This window comes from Nyctibius grandis, chromosome 9 (assembly GCF_013368605.1).
Source record: "Nyctibius grandis isolate bNycGra1 chromosome 9, bNycGra1.pri, whole genome shotgun sequence".
Taxonomy (NCBI): Eukaryota; Metazoa; Chordata; class Aves; order Nyctibiiformes; family Nyctibiidae; genus Nyctibius; species Nyctibius grandis.
Genome location: NC_090666.1, coordinates 22,512,078 through 22,538,238, shown reverse-complemented (window position 1 = coordinate 22,538,238; position 26,161 = coordinate 22,512,078). Strand labels below are relative to the sequence as shown.

Sequence of the window (26,161 nt, the reverse complement as noted above, 5' to 3'; positions counted from 1 at the left end):
ATAAATATCGTCTGTGTGTCTGTGACTTGGAGCTGCTCTCATGGATCCCCCCTGGTCACCCAGTTCCTTTAACTTTTAGTCTCCCCAATTTCTTGACATTACACAGTAGCTGAAGTCTGTCAGAATGCATTAAAATAAAGAGTCACTTCAGTCAGGCCAACAATGCATTTGTCGCTGTGTTAAAAAGATGCCCTTGCTTTTAGTGAGCTAAAACATAAAACCTTCCCACAAAAAACAGAGCAGCTAAAATCTGTTGTGCTTTGCATCCCTTGAAATCAGGTATGCCGTGGATGAATGTGACCTGGAGCCCATTCAGATACAAAGTTTCTGCCCAGATGTGATCTCTCTGTCTTAGGGCTCCTTTTTCCAACCATTTCTTTAAGCTGGAAATTCAACTTCACAAGATAAAAAAGGATAACTAGTGAATTTGATAACATGTTCTGCCTGGCAAATAGGATAAAAACCCACCTCCCAGGCAACACGTTCCCTCAGGCCTTGATTTATTGCAAGTTCCTCCATCAGTAACATATATTAAGACCAATATATTTCAAGGTGCCTTTGACTATTTTCATATGTACGCCAAATTCTTTCTGCTCTTACAGTGATAAGGTAAGTGAATCAATTATTTCTACTACAAAACAACAGCAAACTGGTTTATTGTGATATAACACAAATGTAGCTTAATTTATTCTAGCTTGGTTTTTTGAATCACCTGCAGTTGCAATCCTAGAAACGCCAAATATTGTAAATAAACTGAATGGCTTTTACAGTGTCAATGCTGGGCATGAATCCAACAGCTCCTGGGGTAGTCAGCCTAAGGAGACCATACCTTTTATTCAGTCTTTCTTTCCAAAATACATTACTTGTCCTAAACTATGGAAGTGTCAGCTTCTAATGTATCTTGCTATGATGTATTTAAATGTATTTGTAGTGAGCCACCCTTATAATTACAGGCAATTACTAGAGTATCCTTCCATCATAATGGAGATTTTCCTTAACATTTTAACCATGTAAAAGTTGCGCGCAGAATTAATAAACACAAGCAATTTTAACCTTCATTAATTTATTTAAATGAGCTCCCTGTGACTTAAGAAATGAGCAGAAATAATTCCTAGTATCTGCATGTAGTAAAAAAAAAGTGAAATATTTGATATAGTAAGCAGTATCATCCCAGGGCACCTGTAGTGTCGTTGCTAAATGACATCTCAGTTCTTGTCAAATACGTGTTGGTAGAGCTACCTTTAGTGACTCAAAGCAGATAATCATTCTGACTACTCTACAATGCAATTACACACCGCTGAAGCGATGAACTCTAATATTGAATCAGGCTCTAAAGCAAGAGTTTCATGATGTGGTGGTGACTTCAGCCAGCCCCACGGTTACAGCAGGATTGCTCTGAGGCTCTAATTCCACCCTAAAATCAAGTCTCTTTTGATGGCTAAATGTGCCATTTATTTCAATAGAAAGTTATAAAAATTTCAACGTCTGCCTTGTCTAGCACAAAAAACCTGCAGAAATCAGCAGTTGTCATCTTGATGACTCCCTTCCCTCCAAGGAATTCCTGCAAAAAATAACTGTCAGGGAAAACGTGAAATTCTTCTTCCCCTGCCTCTCCATCTGACACTGTCATGTATCTGCTAGTGTCATGGGTTAATATCAATTTACACAAATAAACAAACTTAATCCCTTCTTTCCTCTCAAATAGCAGCTCCCTCCTTCACATTGCTGCTTTGTCTCCCAAAGCTGTACAAACTGGGAACTCACAAGAATTAAAAGCTTTAAAACATGATATCCCATCCTCCACGTTTGCAATGCTCCGTTTTTAAAGTGCATTAAGGCTGACATTTCTCTAAAGATCCAAACTTCCATCCTTTCAGTCTGATTTGCATCTGCTTCCAGGTACAGGCTAACAAATCGGGATTTAAAATGGGAACCTCTTTCCCAGCTTAGGAAGAGCCTTGTTCAGCAGCTGACGACTCTCCCCGTCCCCTCCCGCAGGCTGGTTGGGTTGGATAAGGAACAAATCCCTGTGCTATATGGATTAAATTGGACCATTAGCCAGTGTGTGTGTGTGCATGCATATGTGTATGATGCTGGGGGGGGGAGGATGAAACGAAGAGGATACTAAAGGCTTATCCTTGTGCATCCACAAAGCAAATCCTTCACACTGAGTTATCCTAGCTAGCTTGTCCAGAACAATCGCATTGCATGAAAGTGCTTTCCAGAGATACCGAAAACACAGCTGGATTGCTAATGGCTGCAAACAAAGACTTACTGCGCAGAGAGAGGTGAGACAAATACTGTGAAGCCAAGAGCATGTGGAGAACAAGACGGATGAGATTCTGCTGCTGCAATAACCCAATGTGAAATAGCGTCAGCCAATACAAGACTTCTGGGCAAAACGTTGTATTGCTGTGTCCTAGAATGCAGTCTGCGTTTCCCCCCAGTTTCTAAGGTGCCGTTTCATTTTATTGGCATCTATTTTGTACTTATTACCTCTTCTTAAAACACTGGCTTTTTTTCAAACACTATTTGCTACTCTCTTGCTGGGCTGTTGCTTTCCTCAAAGTGAGCATGGTCCTCCCTGGTCGTCTCCAGGAACTCAGGTGCTCAATTGAACCCAGTTGAGCCAAACTATTTCTATTGTAAAGAAAATCAGACCCTACACTGCTGACAGTCCTCTAAAATGTAATAAAGAAATCATCTGTTGTAACAGATTTAACAACTAATCCAGAAGTGTCTGCCAGAGTTATTTCAAGAGTAGAAACGTGTCAGGTTTTCAGTTTCTTAGCAGGGAGAAATATTTCACTTCTCATGATACCAGGCTGAGTGGGCCTCGCATTGCCTCCTTCAGAAATCCTTCGGCTAATCCATGGATTTAGAACTCATGAAAACATCATCCTAAGCAGAAACCCAGCTTAACGTATTTTAGATGTAGGAATAAATTTATAAATCTACCTTCCAAAAAAGTACAATGTACAAATAGAAAAAAAAAATGTATTTTTTGTTATTGTCTCGTTTCTTGCCATACCTTTATGCCGAAATTCCTCTGCAGCTGGCTGGTGTTTGCTGGGTGGACCCTGCCCAATTCTGCAGGCTGCAGTGCTGCCTCTGCCTGGGTGACTGGGATCATGGTGCCCTCCCGTGGCTGACCTGAAAAACGGGGGAAAAAAAACCCACTACAGTATTTTTTTTTCTGCCTTAGAAGTGCATCCAAAGACGGCCGCATACCGTGAAAGTGCAATGGCAAATACTAAGAAGTTACATAATGCGAATTTTTAATATATTAATATAAAATTAAACGCTCTCTCCCTGTTCCTTATGGGTATGCAATCTGAAGCAATCTTCAATCACAGGAGTTCATGCTATTCTTTGTCTGGCATGCCAGGCTTATAGAGTGGGGCATGTGAAAGCATTTAATAAGAAGCCAATGCAGCATTTTGTTTAGCCCTTATATTTCAAAGTGTGGCCAAAACCCATTTGTACAGATCATGCAAAGCGATGTCTCAGTAATACATGCCCCTGTAACATGTAAATACCTCACGTAAATACTTTTTGTTTAATAGCATGTGACAAAAATACTGATAAACTTATATGTGGCAACAAAGGCACAAGGATTTTAAAAGCTACAAATGTCTATGAAGTCTCAGTGCCCCTCTGAGATGCCTTGCAGCTGTTTTTTTCAGAACATTTAGCCTAATAAGGCATTTTTCTGTGTTGAAAGTGAAGCTCCTTTTGTGAACACCTGTGAGTGCTCAGCACTTATGCAGATCTGACTGTATCTCAAACTGAGCACTAAGAAAATGTGACTCACATAACCAGCGCCTACTGGTGAGAGACTTGGGTTCAAGTGATTTGTAAATCAGAACACAGGCAACCTGCTGAACAAAACCTGAGAATTTAATTCTTGAAATGCCATTCAGTTACCAAAATGATAAGAATTTCCTCTTTTGCTTTATGTCTCCCAATTTTTGTAACAAATGAGGCAAGAATCTTATGACTCCTTTAGTGCACAGCCCTAATTTTTTCCCGATATGTACTGAAAGAGGCTATGGCATTGCAGGACAAAAAAGTACCTGCTCCTGTAGTTGAACCTGTATCATAATATACAGACACAAAGTACTTGGTTAAGGTTGCAAGAGAAACTTTAATGTCAGAATTTTCTTGCATTTTGGAGCTGGACTTTTGCAACTTTAATGTTCTCTTTACTTCTTAAAGAAAAACACATTAAAGAAATAAAATAAAATTCCATTATACAGACTCCTTCTGACAGCTACATGGGTTTCAGCTGGGCTGAAACCTTTGGACCCACAGCATATGCTTCTGCCTTTTGAGCTAATTAAATAATTGACAGCTGTGGAAGACTCTCCATTTACAAAGGTCACCTGCAATCAGGCAGCAACACAATTAACACCAGCGGCAAAAAGTCATTCGAGATAAAACAGGAGAAGTCAGAGTGTGCTTAAACAGCGGAGATGTTTTCAAATCAGCTGAGCCAGGTGAATTTCATCCAAGGCAAATATAAAACTGGCTAAAGCAATTGGAGGAGCATTAATGATTTTCCTTGAAAAGATGGGTAAGATTACAAATATAACATTTACTTTTAAAAAGGGATGAGAGAGGGCAAAGATATCAGGGGCTTATAGACTATTCATGCTCCAGTTACTTGAAACTAGCATAACAAATAATTAAATTATTTATAGGTGCTCAGAAGACAATAAGTAAAAGGAAAAACAGAGTGTGTTGTTTTTTTTTTAAAGAGCAAAGGGTGTCAAATCACACTCCCCCCTTTTTTTTTTGTTGTGACAGAAAAACAGGCTTTTTGGATAGAAATTATTTACCTTGATTTTAATAAGGCTTTGATGCTGTTTTAATTGACATTCTCCTAACCAGGCTAGGAAGTTGTTCTGTATTTTGATGTATGATAAAATAGCTGCAAAAGCAGCTAGAATGTTATATACAGAGCTGTGTCTAGTGGTTACTCCCAGGGGTGGCCATCTCAGGCTGAGCATGACTTGGCTGAAGACAAAATGTGCTTATGAAATTTGGAAATGACACCAAACTGAGAAGGACAGCAATCACAATGGCTGAGAAGATTAGAACTAAAAAAAAGATCGTTGCAAATTTCATAAATGCTCTGAAAGAGGAGAAAAAAAAGCCAGGATGGAACTTTTTAGGCAAATGTGCTGTTCTGTTCATCAGGAATTCCCTGTTGCCTCTGTGGTGGGGTGGGACTAGGAGTTGTGGGTGTGAGTAGACTCATTTCCTTCCATTGCATGAACTAAACCGAAAATGAACAGAGCAGGTAGACCAACAGATGTGAACTTTTCAATCCCCAGAAGGATTTTTAAAAATTATTTTTCAGTTTGTTAAAGGCACAGTTTTGTAATGTGCCAAGTGTTCATGAGTCATAAACGGCCAGAGGACAAGCCCTGTGGACTTAGAGCTGAACCTCAAAGTCAAAGATCAGTTTTGCTTTAGAGAGTGAAACCAGTGTTTGAAATCTTTTCCCCGCAGGTGTATTCCACAGAAGCAACTAAGCAAAGACTGTGTGTTAGGCTTGTATCTCTTGTGAGGATCATCAGGATTCACTAAACAGACATAATAAATACCAGTGATAGCCTGCACTACAGTTTTGGCATGAGCTTGCAAGCAGGTGTTTGGAAACACCTCTTGGGAGAAGACAACACCTCACGAAGCCCAATGCAGGAAGATGCTAACAGATGTGCTTCTAAGCTCTGCTTTGCTTTGGGTGCCAATTTCCTGTCTACTTTGTCTTTCAGCTTGCTGCCAAGGTTGTACTGGTAGAAATACAAAGCTGATTGGTGTCATAGTGTCCTTGCCCTGCTTTGTTTATCTCTGTAGGAAATTCAGTTCATAATTCCTCAGTTTGCAGTTAGTTCCTGCTTCTACGTATGAACCCAGGCAAAGAATAGGTAATGATTGGAGAGTTAATTCTTCTGTGGAAAGTTCTGCTTAATGTATCTATTTCAATAAAACTATTGGGCTAGATCCCAGATGGCTACAGTATTCCTCTTTCCACCAGGCATTTATCCAAAGTTTTACTCTGTGGGCGATTGCTCCAAGGAGGAGAAAGGCCAAGTCATCTTTCTGCTTTTACATTGAAGCCATTCACATTTGCTCAGAGCTGCCATAAGCAGCTGGGTCCCAGCTGCAATTCCCTGGATAATACATTCCTTCTCGTAATAAAACAGGGAAGCCATTTTCCTCACTGCCTTGTAAAGGCATCGAGTGAAGTTAAACACAAGGCAGGCCCCTCATTGCTACTTCCCAAAAGCGTACTTATTTAATCCAGGCTGAGTTTTTTTGGGGGAATAAAAGTAACCAAAAAAGGAGTAAGCAGAGCAATAAGTGAGAGCCTCACTGGGATTGTTGCAAATGAGATTACATCTGATGACCCAGGAGGCCGAGTCCTCTGAGACATCACATATTTATTATTTATACCCAGAGACTGACATTCTGTAAAATGGAAATAGCTAATTAATCACAAGCAGCTTTTGGCAAGTGTTTACAAGCAAAGATCTTCAAGTCTTAATCCAGGCTAATAAAGCCCCAGTGCCCCCAGATGGATTGATTGGTCAGATCTGATGATTACCTATAAGGGAGGTCCGTGCAGGCTTGTGAAGGAAAAGGAAATGGGTATTAAAGTTTGTTTCAGGAATGATTAGCTAGTTTTCCTTTCGATGGTGGAAATAGCTCTGAGAAAATTTGGCAGCATGAAGGTGCGATGGGGAGAATGTTTGGGTTTATTGTTTGTATATTTTGCTGAGAGAGTTATAAGACCCCATTTATATGGGACTGAGAGCTAAATGTATAGGAAGATCACAGATGGAGTCTCATGGTTACAGGTGTCTTTAGTTTTATGCAGAATTTGCAAGGGAACAGGGTGTTGTACCTGGGCTGGGCACACCAACCTTCCTGCAAAGCAGGAACTTGTGCCCAAGTTCATGCCATTCTCTGAGTAATGTTTGCAATTACTGCTCTAGCTATGAGAGTTTGGACCACAGCCTGGGATTCAGCTTTTATGTCAAATCTAGGATTCAGAGAGGACTGTGAAGAGTTTTGTGTCAATGTTCTGTGCCAGCAGTCAGGGCTGGGCTTTTACTTCCCAACCCTGGCATAAAAATAAAATGTTCATTGATAATGATGCCTTGCAAAATGCTTTTCTGCTGGTGGGTGATAAGCCCTTGCTGATGAAGTTGATCAGTTCTTGTTTCTCTGCTCTTCCCATTTGTGTCTGTGTGTGTGTGAACATCTCTTGTCTTATGCCTAGACTGCAAGCTATGTTGGAAGTCAGTTGAGGTGGGGGATTGCCTGATTGTTAGCTCAAGGAGGGGCTTTTGGTCTGTGTTAAGCACTCCTAGGGACTACGATAACATCAGGAATAATAATAATAATAATAAGCAGACCTGATTTCCTTGGCTGATTAATCTGAAATCTCCTTAAAGACATTCAGGAAGACAATGCACAGCTTTCTCTTGCAGTTGCTGGGGTTTTTTTGCCTACAGGTTTCCCAAAAAGTGTTTGTCACATTGCCAAGCTGCTCTGTTCCTTTGATATGCAAAGTATTTTGAAGAGAGAATCCCTCAATTGCCAACATTCCCAAAGCATGGCAATGTAGTAAGGAGGGAAAGGGGATTTTTGTCTTCAGACATCACTCAATATAAAAAGGAAACGCTTGTGTTTGCAGGGTCTGTCTTCTGGTACAAGGTTTTTGAAGTGTTCACGTGAGATTTACACTTTTGTAGCTATATTAATATCCCCACTTTGCACTCTGTTTTGAGAATAATTATAGATAATAATGTGGTTTTTGAGATACATTGAGAATAGAAAGAACACTGTTAATGATATTCTCCAAGGATACAGGGAAGGTAATGCAGAACAAGAAGTACTCGTATATGTGATGAAATATTTGCCATCCTCTATACAACTCTGCTGATGATTCAATATCCAACAGGTGCCAAGATATACATGATATAGCATCTATTATAAAATCAGCAGGCTTCAGTTTCATCAAAGAGCCTGGATATAATTTGAGAAATTCTCTCTGTTAATGTTGGGAGAAAGCTAGAGCTGTGCCAATGTTTAATTAAATAAATAAATCTGCCCCACTGGTGATCCATGGGCAGAATGCGACTTATCAGATGCTTCCATCCAGCCCAAAGCCCGGTCCTGGTGGCCAAGGGGAATGGCTCCCTCAGCAGATGTGTCCTGGGAGACTCCTGGGTGCCGGGAGGAGGAGGCTGAAGAGCCCTGGGCAGACAGCCCTGGTGGGGTGGGTGACAGATGGGGTGAGTCAGGAGGTGCTCAGAGGCAGGAGAGGACAGGAGGGCCTCCCTGGCCCAGAGACTTGTCCTGCTGCTGCCTCTCCTCAGGGACCCCAGTCCACCCAAACCAGGCTTGTCCTTGTCTATGCAATGCTCACCCTATGGCCAAAATCGCAGATACAGTCATGCCTGCGAGATGTGGCACTTTGAGGGCAGCTGGGGGACGACCTGAGGGAGAAAGATGAAGGAGGTGCCCCAGCGGTCCCTCCCCTCTCACCCCCGCTGCGGCCTGCCCCGCACCAGCGACGGCTGAGGAGGCCGTGTTCCCTCACAGGGTCGCGTCACCCCCCTCTGCCGCCGCGGAGGCGGTGGGGGGACGCGTCCCCTCTCCGCAGCGGGAGCCTGGGGACGTGGCAGTGCCAGGACGGGCCCCGCCCCTTGTCTCGGTCCCGCCCGCGCCGCCGCTGGGAAGTGCTGTCCCTCCCGCGGAACGCGAGACGCCGCCGCCGTGTTCCCGGGGGGACGTGCAGCGGACGGGGCGCGTCGCCGGCCGGAGCGCTGAGCGCGGCGCACCGCGTCTCGGAACGAGCGGGATGGCGCGCAGCGGGAAGGTGAGGGGATCTTCCAGTGTCCCGACAGCCTCTGGGCACCCCCTCCCGCCCAGTGTGGCGGGGACGTGCCTCAAGAGCGGGGTGGGGGGTCGTGGAGGGGGTGCTGCCCGCTTGGGCCCGGCCGCGGCTGAGCGCCGGGGTGGGGGGAGGGATGACAACGGGTCCCTCCTCTGCGGGCCGGAGCCGCCGTGGCCCGCCTGTAACGTGGGCGGTGTTTAAGCTCTGGCCCTGGGCGGCTGCTTGTGGCGGTGGGTGTTTGCGCGACCCCGTGCTCGCTGTGGGGTGTTCCGGCGGCGCCTCGGGGTTGTGCCGGCGATGCCTTTTGCGAGCTGAACGCGGCCGGCCCGCTCACCTCGGCGAACTGCCCTTACTGCCAACGAGGCGGCTCGTCTGTACCGCAGCCAGCGTGGGGCGGAGCCGGCCCGGCTCGCCTTCAGTGAGCTGCTTTCGCTGTTAGTAGCAAACGGCCCAAAGCCGCGGCTGCGAAACCTATCCCCGAAACCGAGTAGCTCCTCCCTGTGCCGGCCTCCGAGCTGCTGCGGGTACAAAGATGTCTAATTCAAAGGGACTTCAGCGTTCCTGGCTCGGCGGCAGCTGCGGTTTTGAGCGCAGTGCAGCTACCGCAGTAGTAATTGCCATTGCTCTCGTGAAAATAATAGTAGAAATGGTTTTGCCCTGTTACAAATGCAGTTTGTTTGGTATGTTTAAGGACTCTTGTTGGTGAAAGCTGCGTTAAGCTCTCTTCTCATACAGGGCAGTTTCGTATCTGTTAAACACAGGCTTTGTCTGTGTTGAAGGCTAAAGTGCTGCTATAGCTATATTTCTCTTAGCTTCATTATAACTAGGTTCAGCACTGAGAGGTTAGAGATAATGGCAGCCTTGTTTTGTTTTCAGCTTTATCAGTACTTGAGCAATGCAGACTGATGTAAGCTCAGGTGTGACAATGTTGTCCTGCAATCACATGTGCTGAGTATCTTAAAAGCATGGCTTAGTATACTGCACCTGAAAATGGCAGTACTGGGTGCTCAGAGGTGAGATGCACAGAGGTTAATAACAGATGAAGAGACATACAGAGGAGGATTACCAAAAGAGAGACCTGCCCTCTTCCTGAAGGAGGATTCCACATACCTAAATAGGCACCAGGCTTGGAGTTTGCTGCCTTGTGGGACAGCACGTTAGGACTTGACCCTGGATCATTTTCTGTCAAGTAAAACAGCAGCTCTTCACTCCTGCACCTGCTCAGTTTCCTTGCTGCCATCTTGCCAGCTGTGAAGAGTATTTTACCTGTTTTGGACAACAGGATTAATTCAGCTGACAGCCATGGTGTTTCTTGAGGCAGGACAGCAACAAGCAGAGGGTCTGCAGTTACGGATGCTGGTAGAGTAATTCCTCAGGCTGACAGGTGAGCAGTAACAAGGCTCTTGTGACAACCTTGTGCAGCCCCAGTTATAGCCTCTATTCTGTTCTAAGCTTCAGCAGACCTAGTTGTCTCAGAGGCATTAATTCCTGGCTCCCAGGCAAGCCACTAGTGAAAGCAGAGTGAGGAATAGAGTGCTGAGACTGAGTATAACATGCTGGACATCTTGTGTTGTCCTGTTGCTAAGCCTTCTTTCTTTCTTCCCCTTGTCCTGTTCTGGGAGGATGCGGGGAATTAAACCGGTGCTTGTTAAAATGACCAGGGAGGCGTACAATATATTTTGGGAAAGGGAGGAGGATAAGAAAAGTGTTGGAGGGCTACTAATACAGAGCATTATACCGCTAATCTGGGCAAATTATTCTTATAAACTTGATATTAAGAAATATCTATTTGGGTCACAAAAAGAATCAGGTTCTTTTGGTTGATGTTTAAAAAGGTACTTGGAGTTATTTGCGTGGTCATATGCAAAAGAGCTTAGACCAACACCTTTTTTTTCTGTTCATCCCTTTTCTTTTGCAAAAGCAGACTATGCATCTCATGTTGCTTGATTCTCAGTCTTCTGATTTATTGCCCACATCCTTTTGGCAGCTTCACTTCTTAGAGACTGAATATATTTTGTATTTTAAAACAACATAACAGGTTCCAAACTAGCTAATACCTAACTTTCATGTGTTCTGGCAAACAATAATTTTTTGTACACAGTGTAATTTAAGCTCCTGTCTGTCCACCAGGAAAGATTGTGATGTATATTTTGTATTTTCCACTGAGATGCATGGAACATGGTACAGGATTAAATGATTCTCAGTTCAGTAAGAATTAACAGTTACTGTAAAAGTAACCAATAGTGACATAGTTTGATTTTTAGGTTTTGTATGTTCAAGGATCTGAACTAATCCTTTTAAGTAATTATGCTTATACTGGCCCTTTTACATTCCTATTCAGTATTGTCTTTCCCTTCTAGGCGGCCATAGTGCTGTGCCTGGATGTAGGCTTTACAATGAGCAATTCTGCATCTGGTGAGGAGTCTCCGCTTGAACAAGCCAAGAAGGTTATGACAAAGTTTGTGCAGCGACAGGTATGTGTGACTTTACATGTGATTAAAAACGGTTAAAAAGAGAGAGGAAGCAATGACATCTATGAAATATTTTCCTAACTTACTCATAATTGAAATAAGTGAGAAACGAGTAAGAATTAGTCCATTTTTATGCTGGAGTAACAGTGCTCTTTGTTTCTGCTGTACTTTTGTGGAGATGTGGCAGTTGGATTGGTCACTTTTTCTTTAGGGCAGTAGAAAAAAGTACTCTTCTCTTTCTCTAAAATGTTTCAACCTTCTTAAGATTTACCATACTGAAGACTCATTTCAAGGTCTGAGTCAGCTGCTTTTGTTTGTTTTATGCCAGATATCTTCATGTCAGGCTGTTAGTTTAATTATATCTAAATTAGTGAACTCTCTGTAAGATTACATTTTGGTAGGATAGCACTGAAAAAGTATGAAAAAGTAAATTCACTGTACTTGACGTTGTTTCAAGATTAGTTCAGCTTGCTTAAGTCTACCTAACATAGTTGTGTATGAATCTACCTGTTTTTTTATACCTGTTTTGTATTTTCTGTTTTCAGGTTTTTGCTGAGAGTAAAGACGAAGTCGCTGTAGTTTTGTTTGGCACAGATGGTACTAGGAATGACCTTGCCAGTGACGATCAATACCAAAACATTACTATACATAGGTCACTAATGCTACCAGATTTTGATCTGCTGGAAGACATTCAAGATGTGATTAAACCAGGCTCTGAACAAGGAGACTGTATCCTTCTGTCTTAAAGTACTTCTTGAACTGATTCAGCTACATAGGAGACAGGAAGTTAGTGAAATGCGCTCACGTTTGCCTCTGAAGCTTTAACTACTGTCAGAGTTCAGCGAACTTGTGGTTGTAAGTTTGTTCAAAAGCAGATTAGCTGCTCTTTGTCATTCTTTTAGGCTAGCAGATAGAGCTTGGCCTTAGGGAACTGTTGCTTTTATGAAGTGTTCTGTTAATTAGAGAGAAAAAAGGCAGCAATAATATAATTTTAGGCCTCAAATAAGGCATATATGTTTAAAAATAATGTTGCAGAACTTCGTTTATGCTTTTTCATCAAATAAAAATATGATTTATGAAAGATGTCAGCAGAAGTACCAGAAGCCAGACAAAGCAGAACAGAGGTTTATCAGATTGATTTCACAGAATCACAGAATCACAGAATGTTAGGGATTAGAAGGGACCTCGAAAGATCATCTAGTCCAATCCCCCTGCCGGAGCAGGATTACCTAGACCATATCACACAGGAACGTGTCCAGGCGGGTTTTGAATGTCTCCAGAGAAGGAGACTCCACAACCTCTCTGGGCAGCCTGTTCCAGTGTTCAGTCACCCTCACCGTAAAGAAGTTTTTCCTCATATTTCTGAGGAACCTCCTGTGTTCCAGCTTGCACCCATTGCCCCTTGTCCTGTCAAGGGATGTCACTGAGAAGAGCCTGGCTCCATCCTCTTGACACTTGCCCTTTACATATTTATAAACATGAATGAGGTCACCCCTCAGTCTCCTCTTCTCTAAGCTAAAGAGACCCAGCTCCCTCAGCCTCTCCTCATAAGGGAGATGTTCCACTCCCTTAATCATCTTCGTGGCTCTGCGCTGGACTCTCTCTAGCAGTTCCCTGTCCTTCTTGAACTGAGGGGCCCAGAACTGGACACAATATTCCAGATGCGGCCTCACCAGGGCAGAGTAGAGGGGGAGGAGAACCTCTCTTGACCTGCTAACCACACCCCTTCTAATACAGCCCAGGATGCCATTGGCCTTCTTGGCCACAAGGGCACACTGCTGGCTCATGGTCATCCTGCTGTCCACTAGGACCCCCAGGTCCCTTTCCCCTCTGCTGCTCTCCAACAGCTCTGTCCCCAACTTGTACTCATACCTGGGGTTGTTCTTGCCCAGATGCAGGACTCTACACTTGCCCTTGTTATGTTTCATTAAGTTTCTCCCCGCCCAACTCTCCAGCCTTTTGAGGTCCCTTCCAATCCCTAACATTCTGTGATTCTGTGATTCTAGCTGCTCACTCACATAAAGAGCAACTCCACCACCTCTCCTTAGTGGCCTGTCTTTCCTGAACAGGACATAGCCATCCATGACCACATTCCAGTCATGCGAGGTGTCCCACCAAGTCGCAGTAATTGCCACTAGATCATAGCCCCCCGACCGAACACGGATTTCCAACTCCTCCTGTTTATTCCCCATGCTGCGTGCATTGGTGTACAGGCATTTCAGGGAGCGAGCTGAGCACACCAATTTCACCCCAGGGTGATGGGAGGCCTCCTGGTCTGCCTCAACACTAGAGTGTTGCCCCAGTGGTGCAAGCCCAGATACTTCCCCATCCCCCTTCGAATCTAGTTTAAAGCTCTCTAGATTTCTAAAGATTTCTATATAAAGTATTTCTAATATTGCCAAATGTCACTTGCTGGTTTAAATGTTGTCAAGAGATTGCCAGATGCAATTTGCCTTTGTTGAAGGCAAACTTTCATGAAAAAATGGTATCATGTATTGAAAATACAAGTAAATTTTGTTTGTGGATTCAAAGTAACGTTGTAAAGATTAGATTGCTCTTTCACTGGACTTGAGCCTCCTCATTGGCAGTTAAAAGATTGTATGTTCCATACAATGGGGAAGAGACAAGATCGCAAAACAGATAAGTTGTATAGGAACCTCATGCACAATAGATATTTGAAGAGTACTTGTCTCAAAAAATTGTTTGCTTGTTAACTAAAATGCACGTTTGTCAGTGTTTGGGAGGGGGGAGAACAGAAGATTGTTTCATAGGAAAAACACTTTTGTGACATGATTCATGTTCTAGATGAGATTTTTCTTAAATTCGCTTAGTTCTGGATGCAATTATTGTGTGTATGGACTTGCTTCAGAAGCAAACAATGTGAGTATGTAACCCAAAGTCTTTTACAGAATTCTGACCTTGCACTTTGAAGCTGATATGATTTCTTGTCAGGATTACATTTCCAGTATTGTGTAAATACGGAAAATTTAAAAAACAAAACAAAACAAAACAAACAGCATACTACAGGAGTCTGTCCCTGAAGAATCTTCAGGAGACATCTAGCTTCTCTAGACTAAGAGCTTTCTGATGCAGCTGGGAACTTTGCAGTAGATTCATGAGAGTATTAATACCGTTATACAAGGCACAAAGACTTCACTTGGTGTCACATTTCTTGTGATCTATTTTCGAAAAACATTAATTCAGGTGCTAAAATGCATAGAAAAGGTCTACCAAATTTATAAGGGTGATGGCATATCTTACAAAGAAAAACAGAAAACAAAGCTAGAAAGGTGAGTTTGTTCAGCCTAGCAGCTGAAAGGCTGTGGGAGGTAAGGTGGCTGTTCGTAAATATGCGAGTTGTGGGAGATGCAGCAGGGAAAAAAAACTGTTTAAGCTGAAAGAAAATGTTGGCACAAGTGTTACAAAGCTGTCAATCAATGGACAACTGGAAATGTGACTGTTTCTAACATTTGGTGAACTAATGGTCCAGGGAAAGGAAGATAGCCTTACTTCCTCTCAAAACAGAGATTGAATATGTTGTTAAAAAGATTATATGGTCTAATTGCGAATGCAGAAGATGAGACTTAGTGATGCAATTTGTATTGTTATGATTAAAGTGTACTCGGCATGGAGAGCTGTATCAATTTAATGGTTAAAACTGAGTTGTGAATTAAAATCACTGTATTTATGGCAGTATAACCTTGAATACCTATGGAGCAACTGCCTATGTTATCTTGTAGGTAAGTTGCTTGTACGCACAAAACCCTTTCATACGGAGTTCACCTTCAGTTCAGAAATACTATTGGGTAAAAATTCAAGAAAATCACTCTTATGGTTGAATATCCAGATAAAAACTATATCCGTTTAAATGAATTTTGTTCTGTAGCTGGCAGAACTTTCTGATGTTTATTGTTACTACTTCTTAGTGTATTAAGTAGACTTTAAAGTCCATCTTGTCTAATGAATCTACTGAATTGGCTTACTAAAATGGAATCCCCACCAGCAACAGTGATTTAAAATACATTTTCCGTTTTCACAAGGACAGACTTACAGCTGCCAAGGAAATATCCAGTACAATCAATAAACAACCTAACATATTTTATTAGCATTTTATCTACATTGGTGAAAGTTGGCAGAATTCTATTCATTTAGGCATAGTTAGTGATTTATACAGACACAGGGCTAGAGTCCTTAATTTTAGGGGGTAGGAGTGAGTAGGGGGGAATCATATAAAGATAAAAACTTACCATAAATAATATGAGCAATGATAGAACAACATCTGCCAAGTAGGTTTGTTTGTTTATTTTTTTTACAAGTATATTACTTTGGTAAAGCTTCAATTTTGTAAGGAAAGAATTAGAAAAAGGCCTCTAGATATTTTCAATATATGTAAATGTTCTTTTTGTATTTTAAGAGGAAAGAAATTCGAGAAGAGACACATTGAACTGTTTACAGACCTTAGTAGTCCTGTCAGTGAGGATCAGCTGGAAATTATCATTGCTAACTTGAAGGAAACAGGAATTTCACTTCAGTTTTTGTAAGTATGGAAGTGGCTGTTATACACTATGCCATTTTTTAAAGGGAAATTACTATTCTTTCTTAATAACGATCTTGAAGGAGCTGGTGATCTGTTGATGTATTTTTTCCATAGTGGTGTACCAGTATGTAATATGATTGTTATAAGTACTTATATCAATTACACATGCTATGAGTTCCAGCTATGAACCATGTGCCCTCGATTAAGTGGTGTGCAAATATGCGTTAAGATGATGGCTTCTTCTCCAGTTAAGCTTATAGCTTAGAGCCAAAGTCTAAAATGGGAGACAAAAGATCTCTATAGAGAAGTGGGAAACAATGAGCCAGAAATAGCCTCAGAAGCAGTGGTTTTGTCACAGCAACAGCCTAGATCCTTTTAGGTAAGGGAGTTACTGGGAAGAAATAATGAGGTAGTGTTGCAGATGTTTATAGCCTGATTCTGGCATCAGTACAAAAGCAAGTCTGAAGAGAAGGGCTATATTCACAGTGACGAGCGTGGAAAATGGAAGCAAGGTCTTACATGTTGTGACAGGAATCCCTTGGCTGTCTTGGTATAGGTATAAGCATTGATTTGAAGAATCAATGGTGGTGCTGAGATCTGTATTAGTTGTTGCACATGATGGTAACATAGGAAGCTGTAGGCCTTCTAGTAGGAGTTTAAAAGTGAAACTGTGTGTGAATGTTAATGTTTGCTGTTTATAACGAATAATTTCAAGAAGAAAGTTAAAGCTGCAGTTTTACTTCTGACAGTTGTAATATTTACTTTCACCTAGATCCAGCATTCTGTAAGGAGCAATGTTGTGAACTTGATAAATTCATTAAAGCTATTTGTGGACCCACCTGCAAGATAACAGAGGGCTTAGGTAGGAAAGTGTGACTGAAAACCATGGGCTGATCCTCCACAGAAAAATTCTTTTTTGCCTGTGCTTGGGAGAGGCTGAATGTAAAAATGACAGACTACTCTCAGGTTCTGTCTACACAGCAAAAGAAGGTATGCTTGCAACGTGCCTTGACATGGCCATTCTAGGTTATTTGAGCTATTGTTGGCACTGGAGGCAGTGGAGACACAATACCATGAACCTGAGTACGTGCTGCCAGCCAGAGTTACATCATTCAGAGGTCTGGTATTTAGCCCCTACCTTGTCTCCGTACCTGTAGTTTGCTCTGCAGACTAGCACAGATGCTGCCACCACAAGTTAACGTTGCAGTTTTATTCTGTGAGATTTCTGATACATCTTTACATTTTCTTTGTCTGTAATGTGGCAAAGGAAAAGCCCCATGGCTAACAGAAGCACTAGGGAAATGTTGCTGTTACAGCATCAGCTGCAGGTTTGCACCCTGTCTTCCAGCCACACGAGCAAATTATGCTTTGAGAAATACATGTACAAATGTAAAATAGTCAGGATACTGATTTAAAAATAATTTCTTGCTAAACCTTGTCCTTTTGTTATAACCCATGCTTCCATCTCTTATGCCCTGTTTATTGATTGGGTTGTAACTTGTGGCAGACACTTGGTTTTCCTCCCTGTTATCAAGTGCCGAGCGCACGCTGAGCGCTGTGTAACTGAGTATTACACAGTTCTCATCACCGGAGTCTCTAAGCACTGTATAATGAAAGTAATGTAACTTTTATGTATCAGAGGTTTGAAGCTTTTTGCTCTTGTGACGGCTTGAAAATAGTTTCTCTTTGTCAGTGGATGCTGCTTCCTAAAAAGGTGCCAAACACTTTGCTGAAGTTTGATCTTTAATTCTGCGGTATGTGACGTTGTTGTGCATGTTGTTAACTCTGCTTATTGAATGTTGCTCCACAGATAAGTTTAGTGAGGACTAATGAGGTGCAAGTAAGGTAGAGATCTGTAGGCTGCTTTTTTGAAAACAGTACAATGCTAAAATTATTTTACTTTGTGGAAATGTGGTAAAAGGTATCACATAGCTCATTCAAAATTGGATCAGACAAAGATCTGAAAAATCTGCGGGCATTGTCAGGGGCACAGAGTAGAGGATCTTACACATCCCTCTCTTCTGTGGTTATTATACTTAGTTAACTCTGTTATATTTTGAAGAGCAGCAAAATGATTTTATCTATAAACCCTGGCTAAATTTTTAAGTCTGATTCTTGAAGTGCAGGAAAATGTGTCATCTTTAGTCAGAAATTCACTTACTGTTGTAAGCTATTAAAATCTCAGAGAGTAACATTTATTCCAGAAATACCTGGTAGCCCCACTGCAGAGAAAATCCCATTTACTGGCATTTAGAGCCAATACAGAATCACAGCCCTGGAATGGCCTTTAACAAGTCATCTAGAGCAATCCCCTACTTCAGACTGGGTCAGTCGTATGTATGTCATTGCTGAGCGGTGTTTGTCTAATCTTTTTATAAATATTTCCAGTGATGGAGACTCTTCTGTCTCCTCAGGCAGCTGGTTTTAGAGATTGTGGTTTGAAATGCCTTTGCCAGGTTGTTTAATATCTGACCTGACTCCATGATGTAATTTGAGTGCAGGCTGAATATGAAGAACCCATTGTTCCCTTCCACTCTGCAACAGCCTTTTGTATTTAAGACTGTCTTGCCCTCTGACTCCCTCTCTAAGGGCTTTATTTTGTTCAATCTTTTTTCATAGATCTTGTTTTCTAATCATCATTGTCTTTATGCCCTAATCCCTTCCTGTGTGAACATCTTGATGTGTGGTGCCCAGAACTGATGCAGCACTTGTTAGCAATCCCAAGTAGACCTGAAATACCGCTTCATGTGTTTTGCAAGCCATGTGGCTCTTCGTACATCTGACTGCAGCTAGGTAGAAATTGTTGATCCTGATACAATTTTTCGTTTGTTTTTGGTTGGTTATTTTAATTAAGAAGAAAGTCAAACTAACTGCTTCTGCTTGTGTTCTTAGTCTGCCATTTCCAGTGCATGTTGATGATGGAGGTGGAGATACAAGTGCCAGTGTACGTTCTCAAATGCACAGAAACTCTTTTCCAAGAAAGGGTTTAACTGAGCAACAGAAGAAAGGCATTGATGTGGTGAGGAAACTGATGCATACTTTGGATGAAGAAGGAGGACTGGAAGACATTTATACTTTCAGGTAAACTTGGCTAATCCTCTTTATCACACTGTAAATTTACTTTCTGATTTCTTCCCCAAAAGATGAATTAAATAATCAGTCACTTGACTTCCAGTTTCACTGAAATCAGTGAATTTTATAACTTAACTGTACACTAAGTCCCTTTCAAACAGCTTCTTCAGTGGCTTTAGAATAGGTAGAAAAGCTTACAGATTTCAGTGGAAAATGAATTTTCTGTATTTAAAGAAAAAAATCAGTTTTCTTCCATCTTTAGTGTTGGTGGATTTTGGAGGGAATGTTTCTATAACTGAGATTTCAAAAGCATGTTTTGGAAAGAATTGAAGTTTGTGACTTAGTGCAGGTGGAACATTTAAATTTAATGGTGGCCTTTGTTCCTTGGTCTCAGACTTCTTTTAGCTCACTGGTTTATCAAACTCCCACAAATGTTTTGAGTAATGTTGTTTGTTGAATCCTGCTCTTTAATCACAGACTACTGTGCCATTGTGCCAAACAATATACATTTTAAGCAGCATTCCTAATGCAAGAATTGAAAGATGGTTTTTCACTTCATGTTCCCCCAATGAAAGAATAAAAATATGTCTGTGTCTTGTTAAAGAAAATTGGCAGAGTCCGGGTCTCTAGGTTTGCTGGTTTTATTAACAACTCAGAGTTGGACCACCACCGCAGTGAATGGTACCTGACTCAAATTCACTACCGGTTTATATAGAAACTAATAATCAATTACATCATAAACATTTCATAAGCTTCTGTTAATAATCCACTAACTATTTCAATTCCTCTTTCTTTCTTCGTCAAGAGTCCACAAAAGTCCATTCTTTTCCATTGTTTAGCTGATCTTTATGTTCTGGTTCCGCTCCGACTCCGGTCAACACCCCATCCTCGATGTTCTTGCTGTGATCGGCGTCCTTAATGTTCTTGCTGTGATCAGCGTCCCGTCCTGATTCAGGTTGATCAGAGTCCGGTTCCCACCGCCAGTGTCTCCTAAACATTCAACCTTAAAAACAACTAAAATTATATTTAAAACCTTATCTATACTAATTTTTATTTCTAAGTGTCCTATATTTCTTTTAAGGTAAAGAAGAGGTTAACCATACATTCTCTTTACTAAAATCATCAGAAGGTAATACTTCTAGGCCTACTCCTGCTTAGCTACTCATTAAGCTTTGATTGATGATTTGTTCAGTCTTAGGTCAGGATTACAAAAGGAGCTTTGAGAACAATATTCGTGGACTGTGAAAGCCCACCTGTGTTTATTCAGATAGACTTATATTAATTATTCTATTCACTATTCTATTTCACCCCTATTGATTCTTGTCTCTCTAACTCATAAGAACTTTTACATTAATTATGTGAAAATTTCTATAACAGTCTGAAAAATTAGCTAATGATATATCCAAGACTTTTCCACATAAGTGCTGGCTCAGTTGGAAAACAAGCAAAATGCATCTATGCACCTTATAAAAGTCTTAATTTTATTGTCTTAGGAGTTCTGTTCCACAATTGCAAAGTGTGATCTTTTAGACAACATGTTTTTCAGGAAACTTAGTCGACCATAGCTGTAACATGATTATCAAGTGTAATTTTTAGATGAGGTACCTGTAGGTTTGCATGCTGTTATTCATCATTTTACTTGTGGGATTTCCTTCCCTCACCCTGTCCAACTGATCTACTTTGCACCTCAGCAGCGAGTTAAACTGTTATTTGAGCATTAGTGTGGATTAGTGAAGAAACGTATCACTGTGTATGTGTTCCGTACTAGTCAACAGAGCAGTCTGAGTCTCCAGAAAAAAGCAGGCGTTGTCATTGCATCAAAAGACCACACAGAAAAGCAGTATCTTTCTGGGCCCGTTCACCCTTTAGGATAATCCATATGCATGAAGCTACTATGTGACTTGGCCCCTTCTTTATATTTTTTTTTATTGCAGGCTCTTGCTACTGTATAAGCTGTCTTTGTGCCACGCTTTCAGGGGAAAACCAAAATCTGTGGTTAAATAGACATTTGGCTAATAGATTAAAGCTTTAGTTGTTTAAGTTATTTAAGAATATGTGAGTTTTAGATGCAGTTAAGTTGCTTATCAAGCTTTAAGAAGTTAGCGATGCAAATCTGTCATGATAATTTACCAACTCAGATACACAGATACACACTCTGTTTCCCTATATTCATTATTCATGATGGTAAAAATATTTCAACTTTTGTGAAAATAAATTAGTCATGCCAGGGAAGTAAGTGAGAAAATTTTGTTGTATTGTTTTAGGGTTTGATATTCTGACTATCGGACAGGAGGTACTTCTGCCTCTGGGTTTGGGGGAAGGGACTGGAAAGCAGAGAGACTTGTTTTTAAAACACAAGTTGAAATGTGCATGTACTAGGGTTTTATTGGCTGAGTCTTCTTTGATAGCAGGGAGCATTTTTCTTCTATAAATATAAGAAATTAAAGGATAGAGTTAATAGATTGACCTTAAATGACATTTTTAGGCATTTGACACTTAGGTATTTGATTTTCACATTCGTCCTTGAATGTTTGTGTTGCAGTATTTTTAATGATGTAGTAACAGATTCTTTTTGAAAATCCTATATTGGTGTCTCTTTGCTAGAAAAAGTAATTTTTCCTCCCTTCCTTCCTTTCCCCAAGGAAAAAAAAATAAAAAACGGAAATACAATGTTGATCTCATTATAAAAATCCCAGTGCATTTTATCCTTTCATTGTGCTTCTGTTAGAATTTAAAAAAAAAACCACCTGCTTATCCTAAGAAAGTTGAAAAGTAGAATACCAAGTTGAATTCTGTACTAATGTTTTTAGGAGTTGATCTTAATTTCTGCTAGAGAAGTGCTTTAATAAAGAGAGAGGTAGATTTTGGGTTTTATCATGATGTGAAAAAGGTGAGGTCAACACTATTTTGTCTTTGCTTCATCATGCAATATAAAAAATTTGTGAGCACTTTCTCTGCACTGGAATTTTATAGCAAAATAGCTGATACAGTTTGTATTAGCTGAGAGCTGTTCTGGGGTGCAAGCCTATTTGATTTCACAATAATATATTATAAATTACTTTTACTGTCAATTTTTAATTATTGGGCTTTGTTGCTTAAGGTTGTGCAATTGAGTTAGCACTCTTTGGTATAAAATCATTACAGTTCCTTTTTTTTTGTGTTTTATGAACTTGTGTGGATGCTGTTTAGGCTAGAAATGTTCATAGTAACTTGTTTCACTCTAACTGAATGCCCTAAAAATAATGAGTTCATTAGTACTGTGTTAAAAAACGAAAAAGCGTCAAAAGTTAATTACAACATGAACAAAATCCTCTAACTTAAAACTGGATTCTTTATTTCTTCACCTCCACTGCAGAAAACATTGTACCACTTCGAGAAGCCTTTTCTAATTTGGGTTGTTCCGCTAACTATATGCTTTAATTGGGTGAGCACAGATAAATGTAAAATACTTAATAAGGAATTGTGTAGTTTCATCACAAGACCTAACATACTGTCTTTGAGCCCTAATGTCACACCATCATAAAGGCTCAAGATGGGAATAATCTACTGTACCACCTCTTTTTTTCATTCTCTTTTCTGACAATTGTTAATGACAGGATTATTCATACAGTTTATTTTCTAATGCTTTATGCATTCTAAGCTGAAACAATTGGACTCGTGCATCTCCTTGAAGAGAGTGTATTGTCTGTAATATTTTATTACAGTTCACTAGAGTTCATTTCTGTTTTCCTGATTCCTTCATTTAGAGAGAGCCTGGAGCGTCTTTCGATGTTTAAGAAAATAGAAAGAAGACCTATGGCTTGGCCCTGCCAGCTCACTATTGGTTCTAATTTGTCTATAAGAATTGTGGCCTACAAATCAGTAAGTTCATAAAATCATATGTTTTAGTGTATTTTGGCAGCAAGTTAGGTGCAGCTGCATGTTTTTTTCCTTAAAGCTAAGAAAATAAAAGATAGGACAACATCCAAATAATTATGGTAGAGATCTCGTGTGTAGAAGCCAGTGCATCTGAAACTGTGGTTCCCCCAGCAACTCTAACTTCACTATATTGTACACATTATGTTAAAGAACTAAAATTCACAATGTACAGAAATAGAAGTAATTGCGATCTACGCTGTGACACTTAATGGTATTGAAGTTGACAAACCTAATTAAGAATGCTGTATTTGTGTGAAGCTTTCCATTCGGCATCAGTAATATGTCTGCAGCTCAAAGAGACTTAATATATACTTCTTAAGCCCTAGGCATGAGAGGAATTATGCACATGTGTATGTAAAATGGTGGGTGTAAATGTTTTACCAGCTATTGTTTTGAATTGCCTCTATTGTTATTTCAGACTTGAGGAAAACAGGTGTATTTTTCTGCTTGTTTGCTTTATACTGTTTGGCAGAGCTTGGGCCCAGTCTGTTTCCCTTACACTTTATATGGGTCCTTCAGACAGTAGTAGGGAGAAGTAAGTGTATTTAAACACAGAAAATGTGCAAATTTCCAGTTATTGAATAATTAATAGGTAACTATATAGTGTGGCAGCACTGATGGATCTGGTGAGATGGAGATTAATTGGTTTGTTACTTGAACCCAAGACTAAGAGTCTGGCCAATATTGCAAAGTTTCAGGAAGATGTGTTAACAAATTTGAAATATATCTGATTTCTGAGAGATAGGCATACTGGCCGTGAAAGAGATCTCTGCTGCTTGCTTTCTATTTATACTTATTCATAATTTTTGTTTTATTAGGATATTGTGCCAGACCTGTACAAACATGCAGTAAGAGTGCCCTCCCAAACGCGTTTACACACAAAATAAATGAAGCTTGGGAGAGTAAGCAACATGAACCGAGTGACTAGCCCGCTGTCATACAGCAGTTGGATCAGAGCTAGGAATAGACTTGTGGTATCTACTGATGCGATCTGTTCTGTCTTTTCTGTTTTCTGCCCAGTTCTCTGTTTTTCTTCTCATTCACTAAGTACACCGTCAATTTCACTTAAGTAGAGAGAAAAGAAAGCATTTTTCTTTCCCAGTAGTTAGGAAACATTCACTCATGGCAGATATTTATTCCTCCTTTCCCCTTCCAGTCCTGTAATGCAACTGGGATCTTTTTCTGCCTTTTGGGGAAGTTGCAGTAACATAGGGTATTTTTATCCTGTAGTGTAGTAAGCCTGATGCAAAACATGGGCAAAAAAGCTGAATGAGCATTGAGTCTTCTGGTATCTTTAACGTATATCTTAATGTTTTGCCAAAAGTGTTTATGTAGGTGGAGAAAGTGAAATACATAGCAAGCAAGTTACATGTTATCCTGTGACTAAAAGACTTCCACAAATGACTTAGCCAATGACTTTAATAAATAACCAAGACTAGTATGCAGTCAGTGTGATACAGTTCAGGTGTTAGGTCTCATACAGATGAAACAGTGTGCTTAAAGCACTGTGGTAGCAGTCAGAGGTGCATATTTGGGGCTGTCATTATTAGTCTCTTTATTGGCAAAATAACGCAGCACTTGATCTTTTTTGCATGTTCTGGTAAGCACTCTGGATCCCACTGAAATGTTAAACATTCCTTTTCTTTGAATTCTGATATAAAGGTCACAGAAGAGAAGGTGAAAAAAATGTGGACAGTTGTGGATGCTAAAACCCTCAGAAAAGATGATGTGCAAAAAGAAACTGTTTACTGCTTGAATGATGATGATGAGACAGAGGTTCAGAGAGATGATACTATTCAAGGTATGACTTTATGTGCACCCTGAAGACAAACCAAAGATAATGGCTTGTACTCTTAAATCACCTAAATGCCTTTTAGTTTTATACTTTGAAGCCTATCTGTGATCTTCGAATGTAAGCTCTGTAAGCTTATGGAACACAGAGACTGTTACGTGAGACTCTTTGTCTTCACATATTTTAAAAATTCTTACTTTTGCCAGTAATAGGAATAATAATAATACCACCATCTGGAACTTGGAAGGCACTACAGCTTCCTAAGCCATATTCTGTGGAGTACCATACCTCAGTTCTGTAGTGAGTAGTGCTACTACCTCTATTCTCTTTTCAGATCTTCAGTTGTACTGATAACATGAATACTTCCATAACACTGCTTTTTTTTCTAGATAAGCAACTGTTCTAGATATTCTGCAATTGGGAAGATGAAACCATTACAGGAAGGTTTAGTGTTCAGGAGTCCATTAGCTTTGCTGTTTAAATTCTATAATAGGTTCAATCTGATGTAGTGGTATGCAGAATACTTCTTTTATAACCTTCAGCTTCTTTCTGAGTAGAAATTCCTTGGAGGACTAAAGGGCCCAGAAACAGTATGAAATAGTTGACTTTTTAAAAATGGAGTTAAGCAAATATGTTTAACTTTTTGTGATTGTGTAGATATATTTTGTTACTAATTTTTTTCTTTCATTTGCTGTTTGATTCCCACTCAAGTGGGAGAAATGTATTAACTATAAAGGGCAGAACTATTCAGATAACAGTATAGAAAGAGCTGTCAAATGAATAAAATGATTTAAAAAATGAAGACAAATACTGTATTTTTTTTAAATTTAACCTCTTTCAATTGTAGCCGTTGTAGGTTTTTTGTAGCAGTAGCAGATAAAAATGTCCCAACTACAGTGTGATTTTCTTTGCTTCTTTAAGCAGAAATGATAAGTAAAAGCCAGTAGTCTGTGTTTTATAATTTCAAAAACTTTAGTAAAATAATAAAAAAAAATCACTTTTCATAGTGAATATATTTTGAAGCATTTGTGACCATTCTCTGCTGATGTCCTGACTGCCCAAGTTGGTGAATAGTTGTGGGATGCTAGTAAAAAGAAGCGATGAACAGTTCAGTGTGAACAAAAGAGTCCAAAAATTTCTCTATCAATGGTGTGATATTTCTTACAGTTAAAGAGCTGCTGATGCCTCATGGACTTTTGTGGACATTTTGAGAAATGTCATTATTAGACAATATTTTGCATTTGAAGCACTCATACTGAAATTTCTTTCGTGCTGCCTGTGTATTTCCTTTTCATTTTCTAGGAAAATTTATCTGCATATGGGTTTTTCATCCAGGGATTTACCTCTGTTCCTTCTGCTTTCTTCACACCTGAGGATATCATCCTTAATTGGTGACAGTATAATAAAGTGATGATGTTACAGGGAGGATATTGTAGCTTGAGGTGGGTGAATAA

At 40.2% G+C, this 26,161-nt stretch overlaps 2 protein-coding genes across 3 annotated transcripts in view; both read left to right on the top strand.

The window, feature by feature from the left end:
• The first annotated feature begins 8,829 nt into the window (after positions 1-8,829).
• Positions 8,830-26,161, top strand: part of XRCC5 (X-ray repair cross complementing 5) — a 57,541-nt gene continuing 40,209 nt past the window's right edge. For both annotated transcript variants that reach the window (XM_068407357.1, XM_068407355.1), the window contains exons 1-8: positions 8,830-8,899; positions 11,278-11,391; positions 11,934-12,117; positions 14,220-14,268; positions 15,803-15,925; positions 18,818-19,006; positions 22,744-22,858; positions 24,578-24,716. In XM_068407357.1, the coding sequence (XP_068263458.1) occupies positions 8,882-8,899; positions 11,278-11,391; positions 11,934-12,117; positions 14,220-14,268; positions 15,803-15,925; positions 18,818-19,006; positions 22,744-22,858; positions 24,578-24,716 (931 nt within the window). In that variant the 5' untranslated portion in view covers positions 8,830-8,881. The remainder of the gene's footprint in view (positions 8,900-11,277; positions 11,392-11,933; positions 12,118-14,219; positions 14,269-15,802; positions 15,926-18,817; positions 19,007-22,743; positions 22,859-24,577; positions 24,717-26,161) is intronic.
• RPL37A (ribosomal protein L37a) overlaps positions 23,616-26,161 on the top strand; it is a 259,950-nt gene continuing 257,404 nt past the window's right edge. The window contains exon 1 of the mRNA XM_068407360.1: positions 23,616-23,620. Within this exon, the coding sequence (XP_068263461.1) occupies positions 23,618-23,620 (3 nt within the window). The 5' untranslated portion in view covers positions 23,616-23,617. The remainder of the gene's footprint in view (positions 23,621-26,161) is intronic.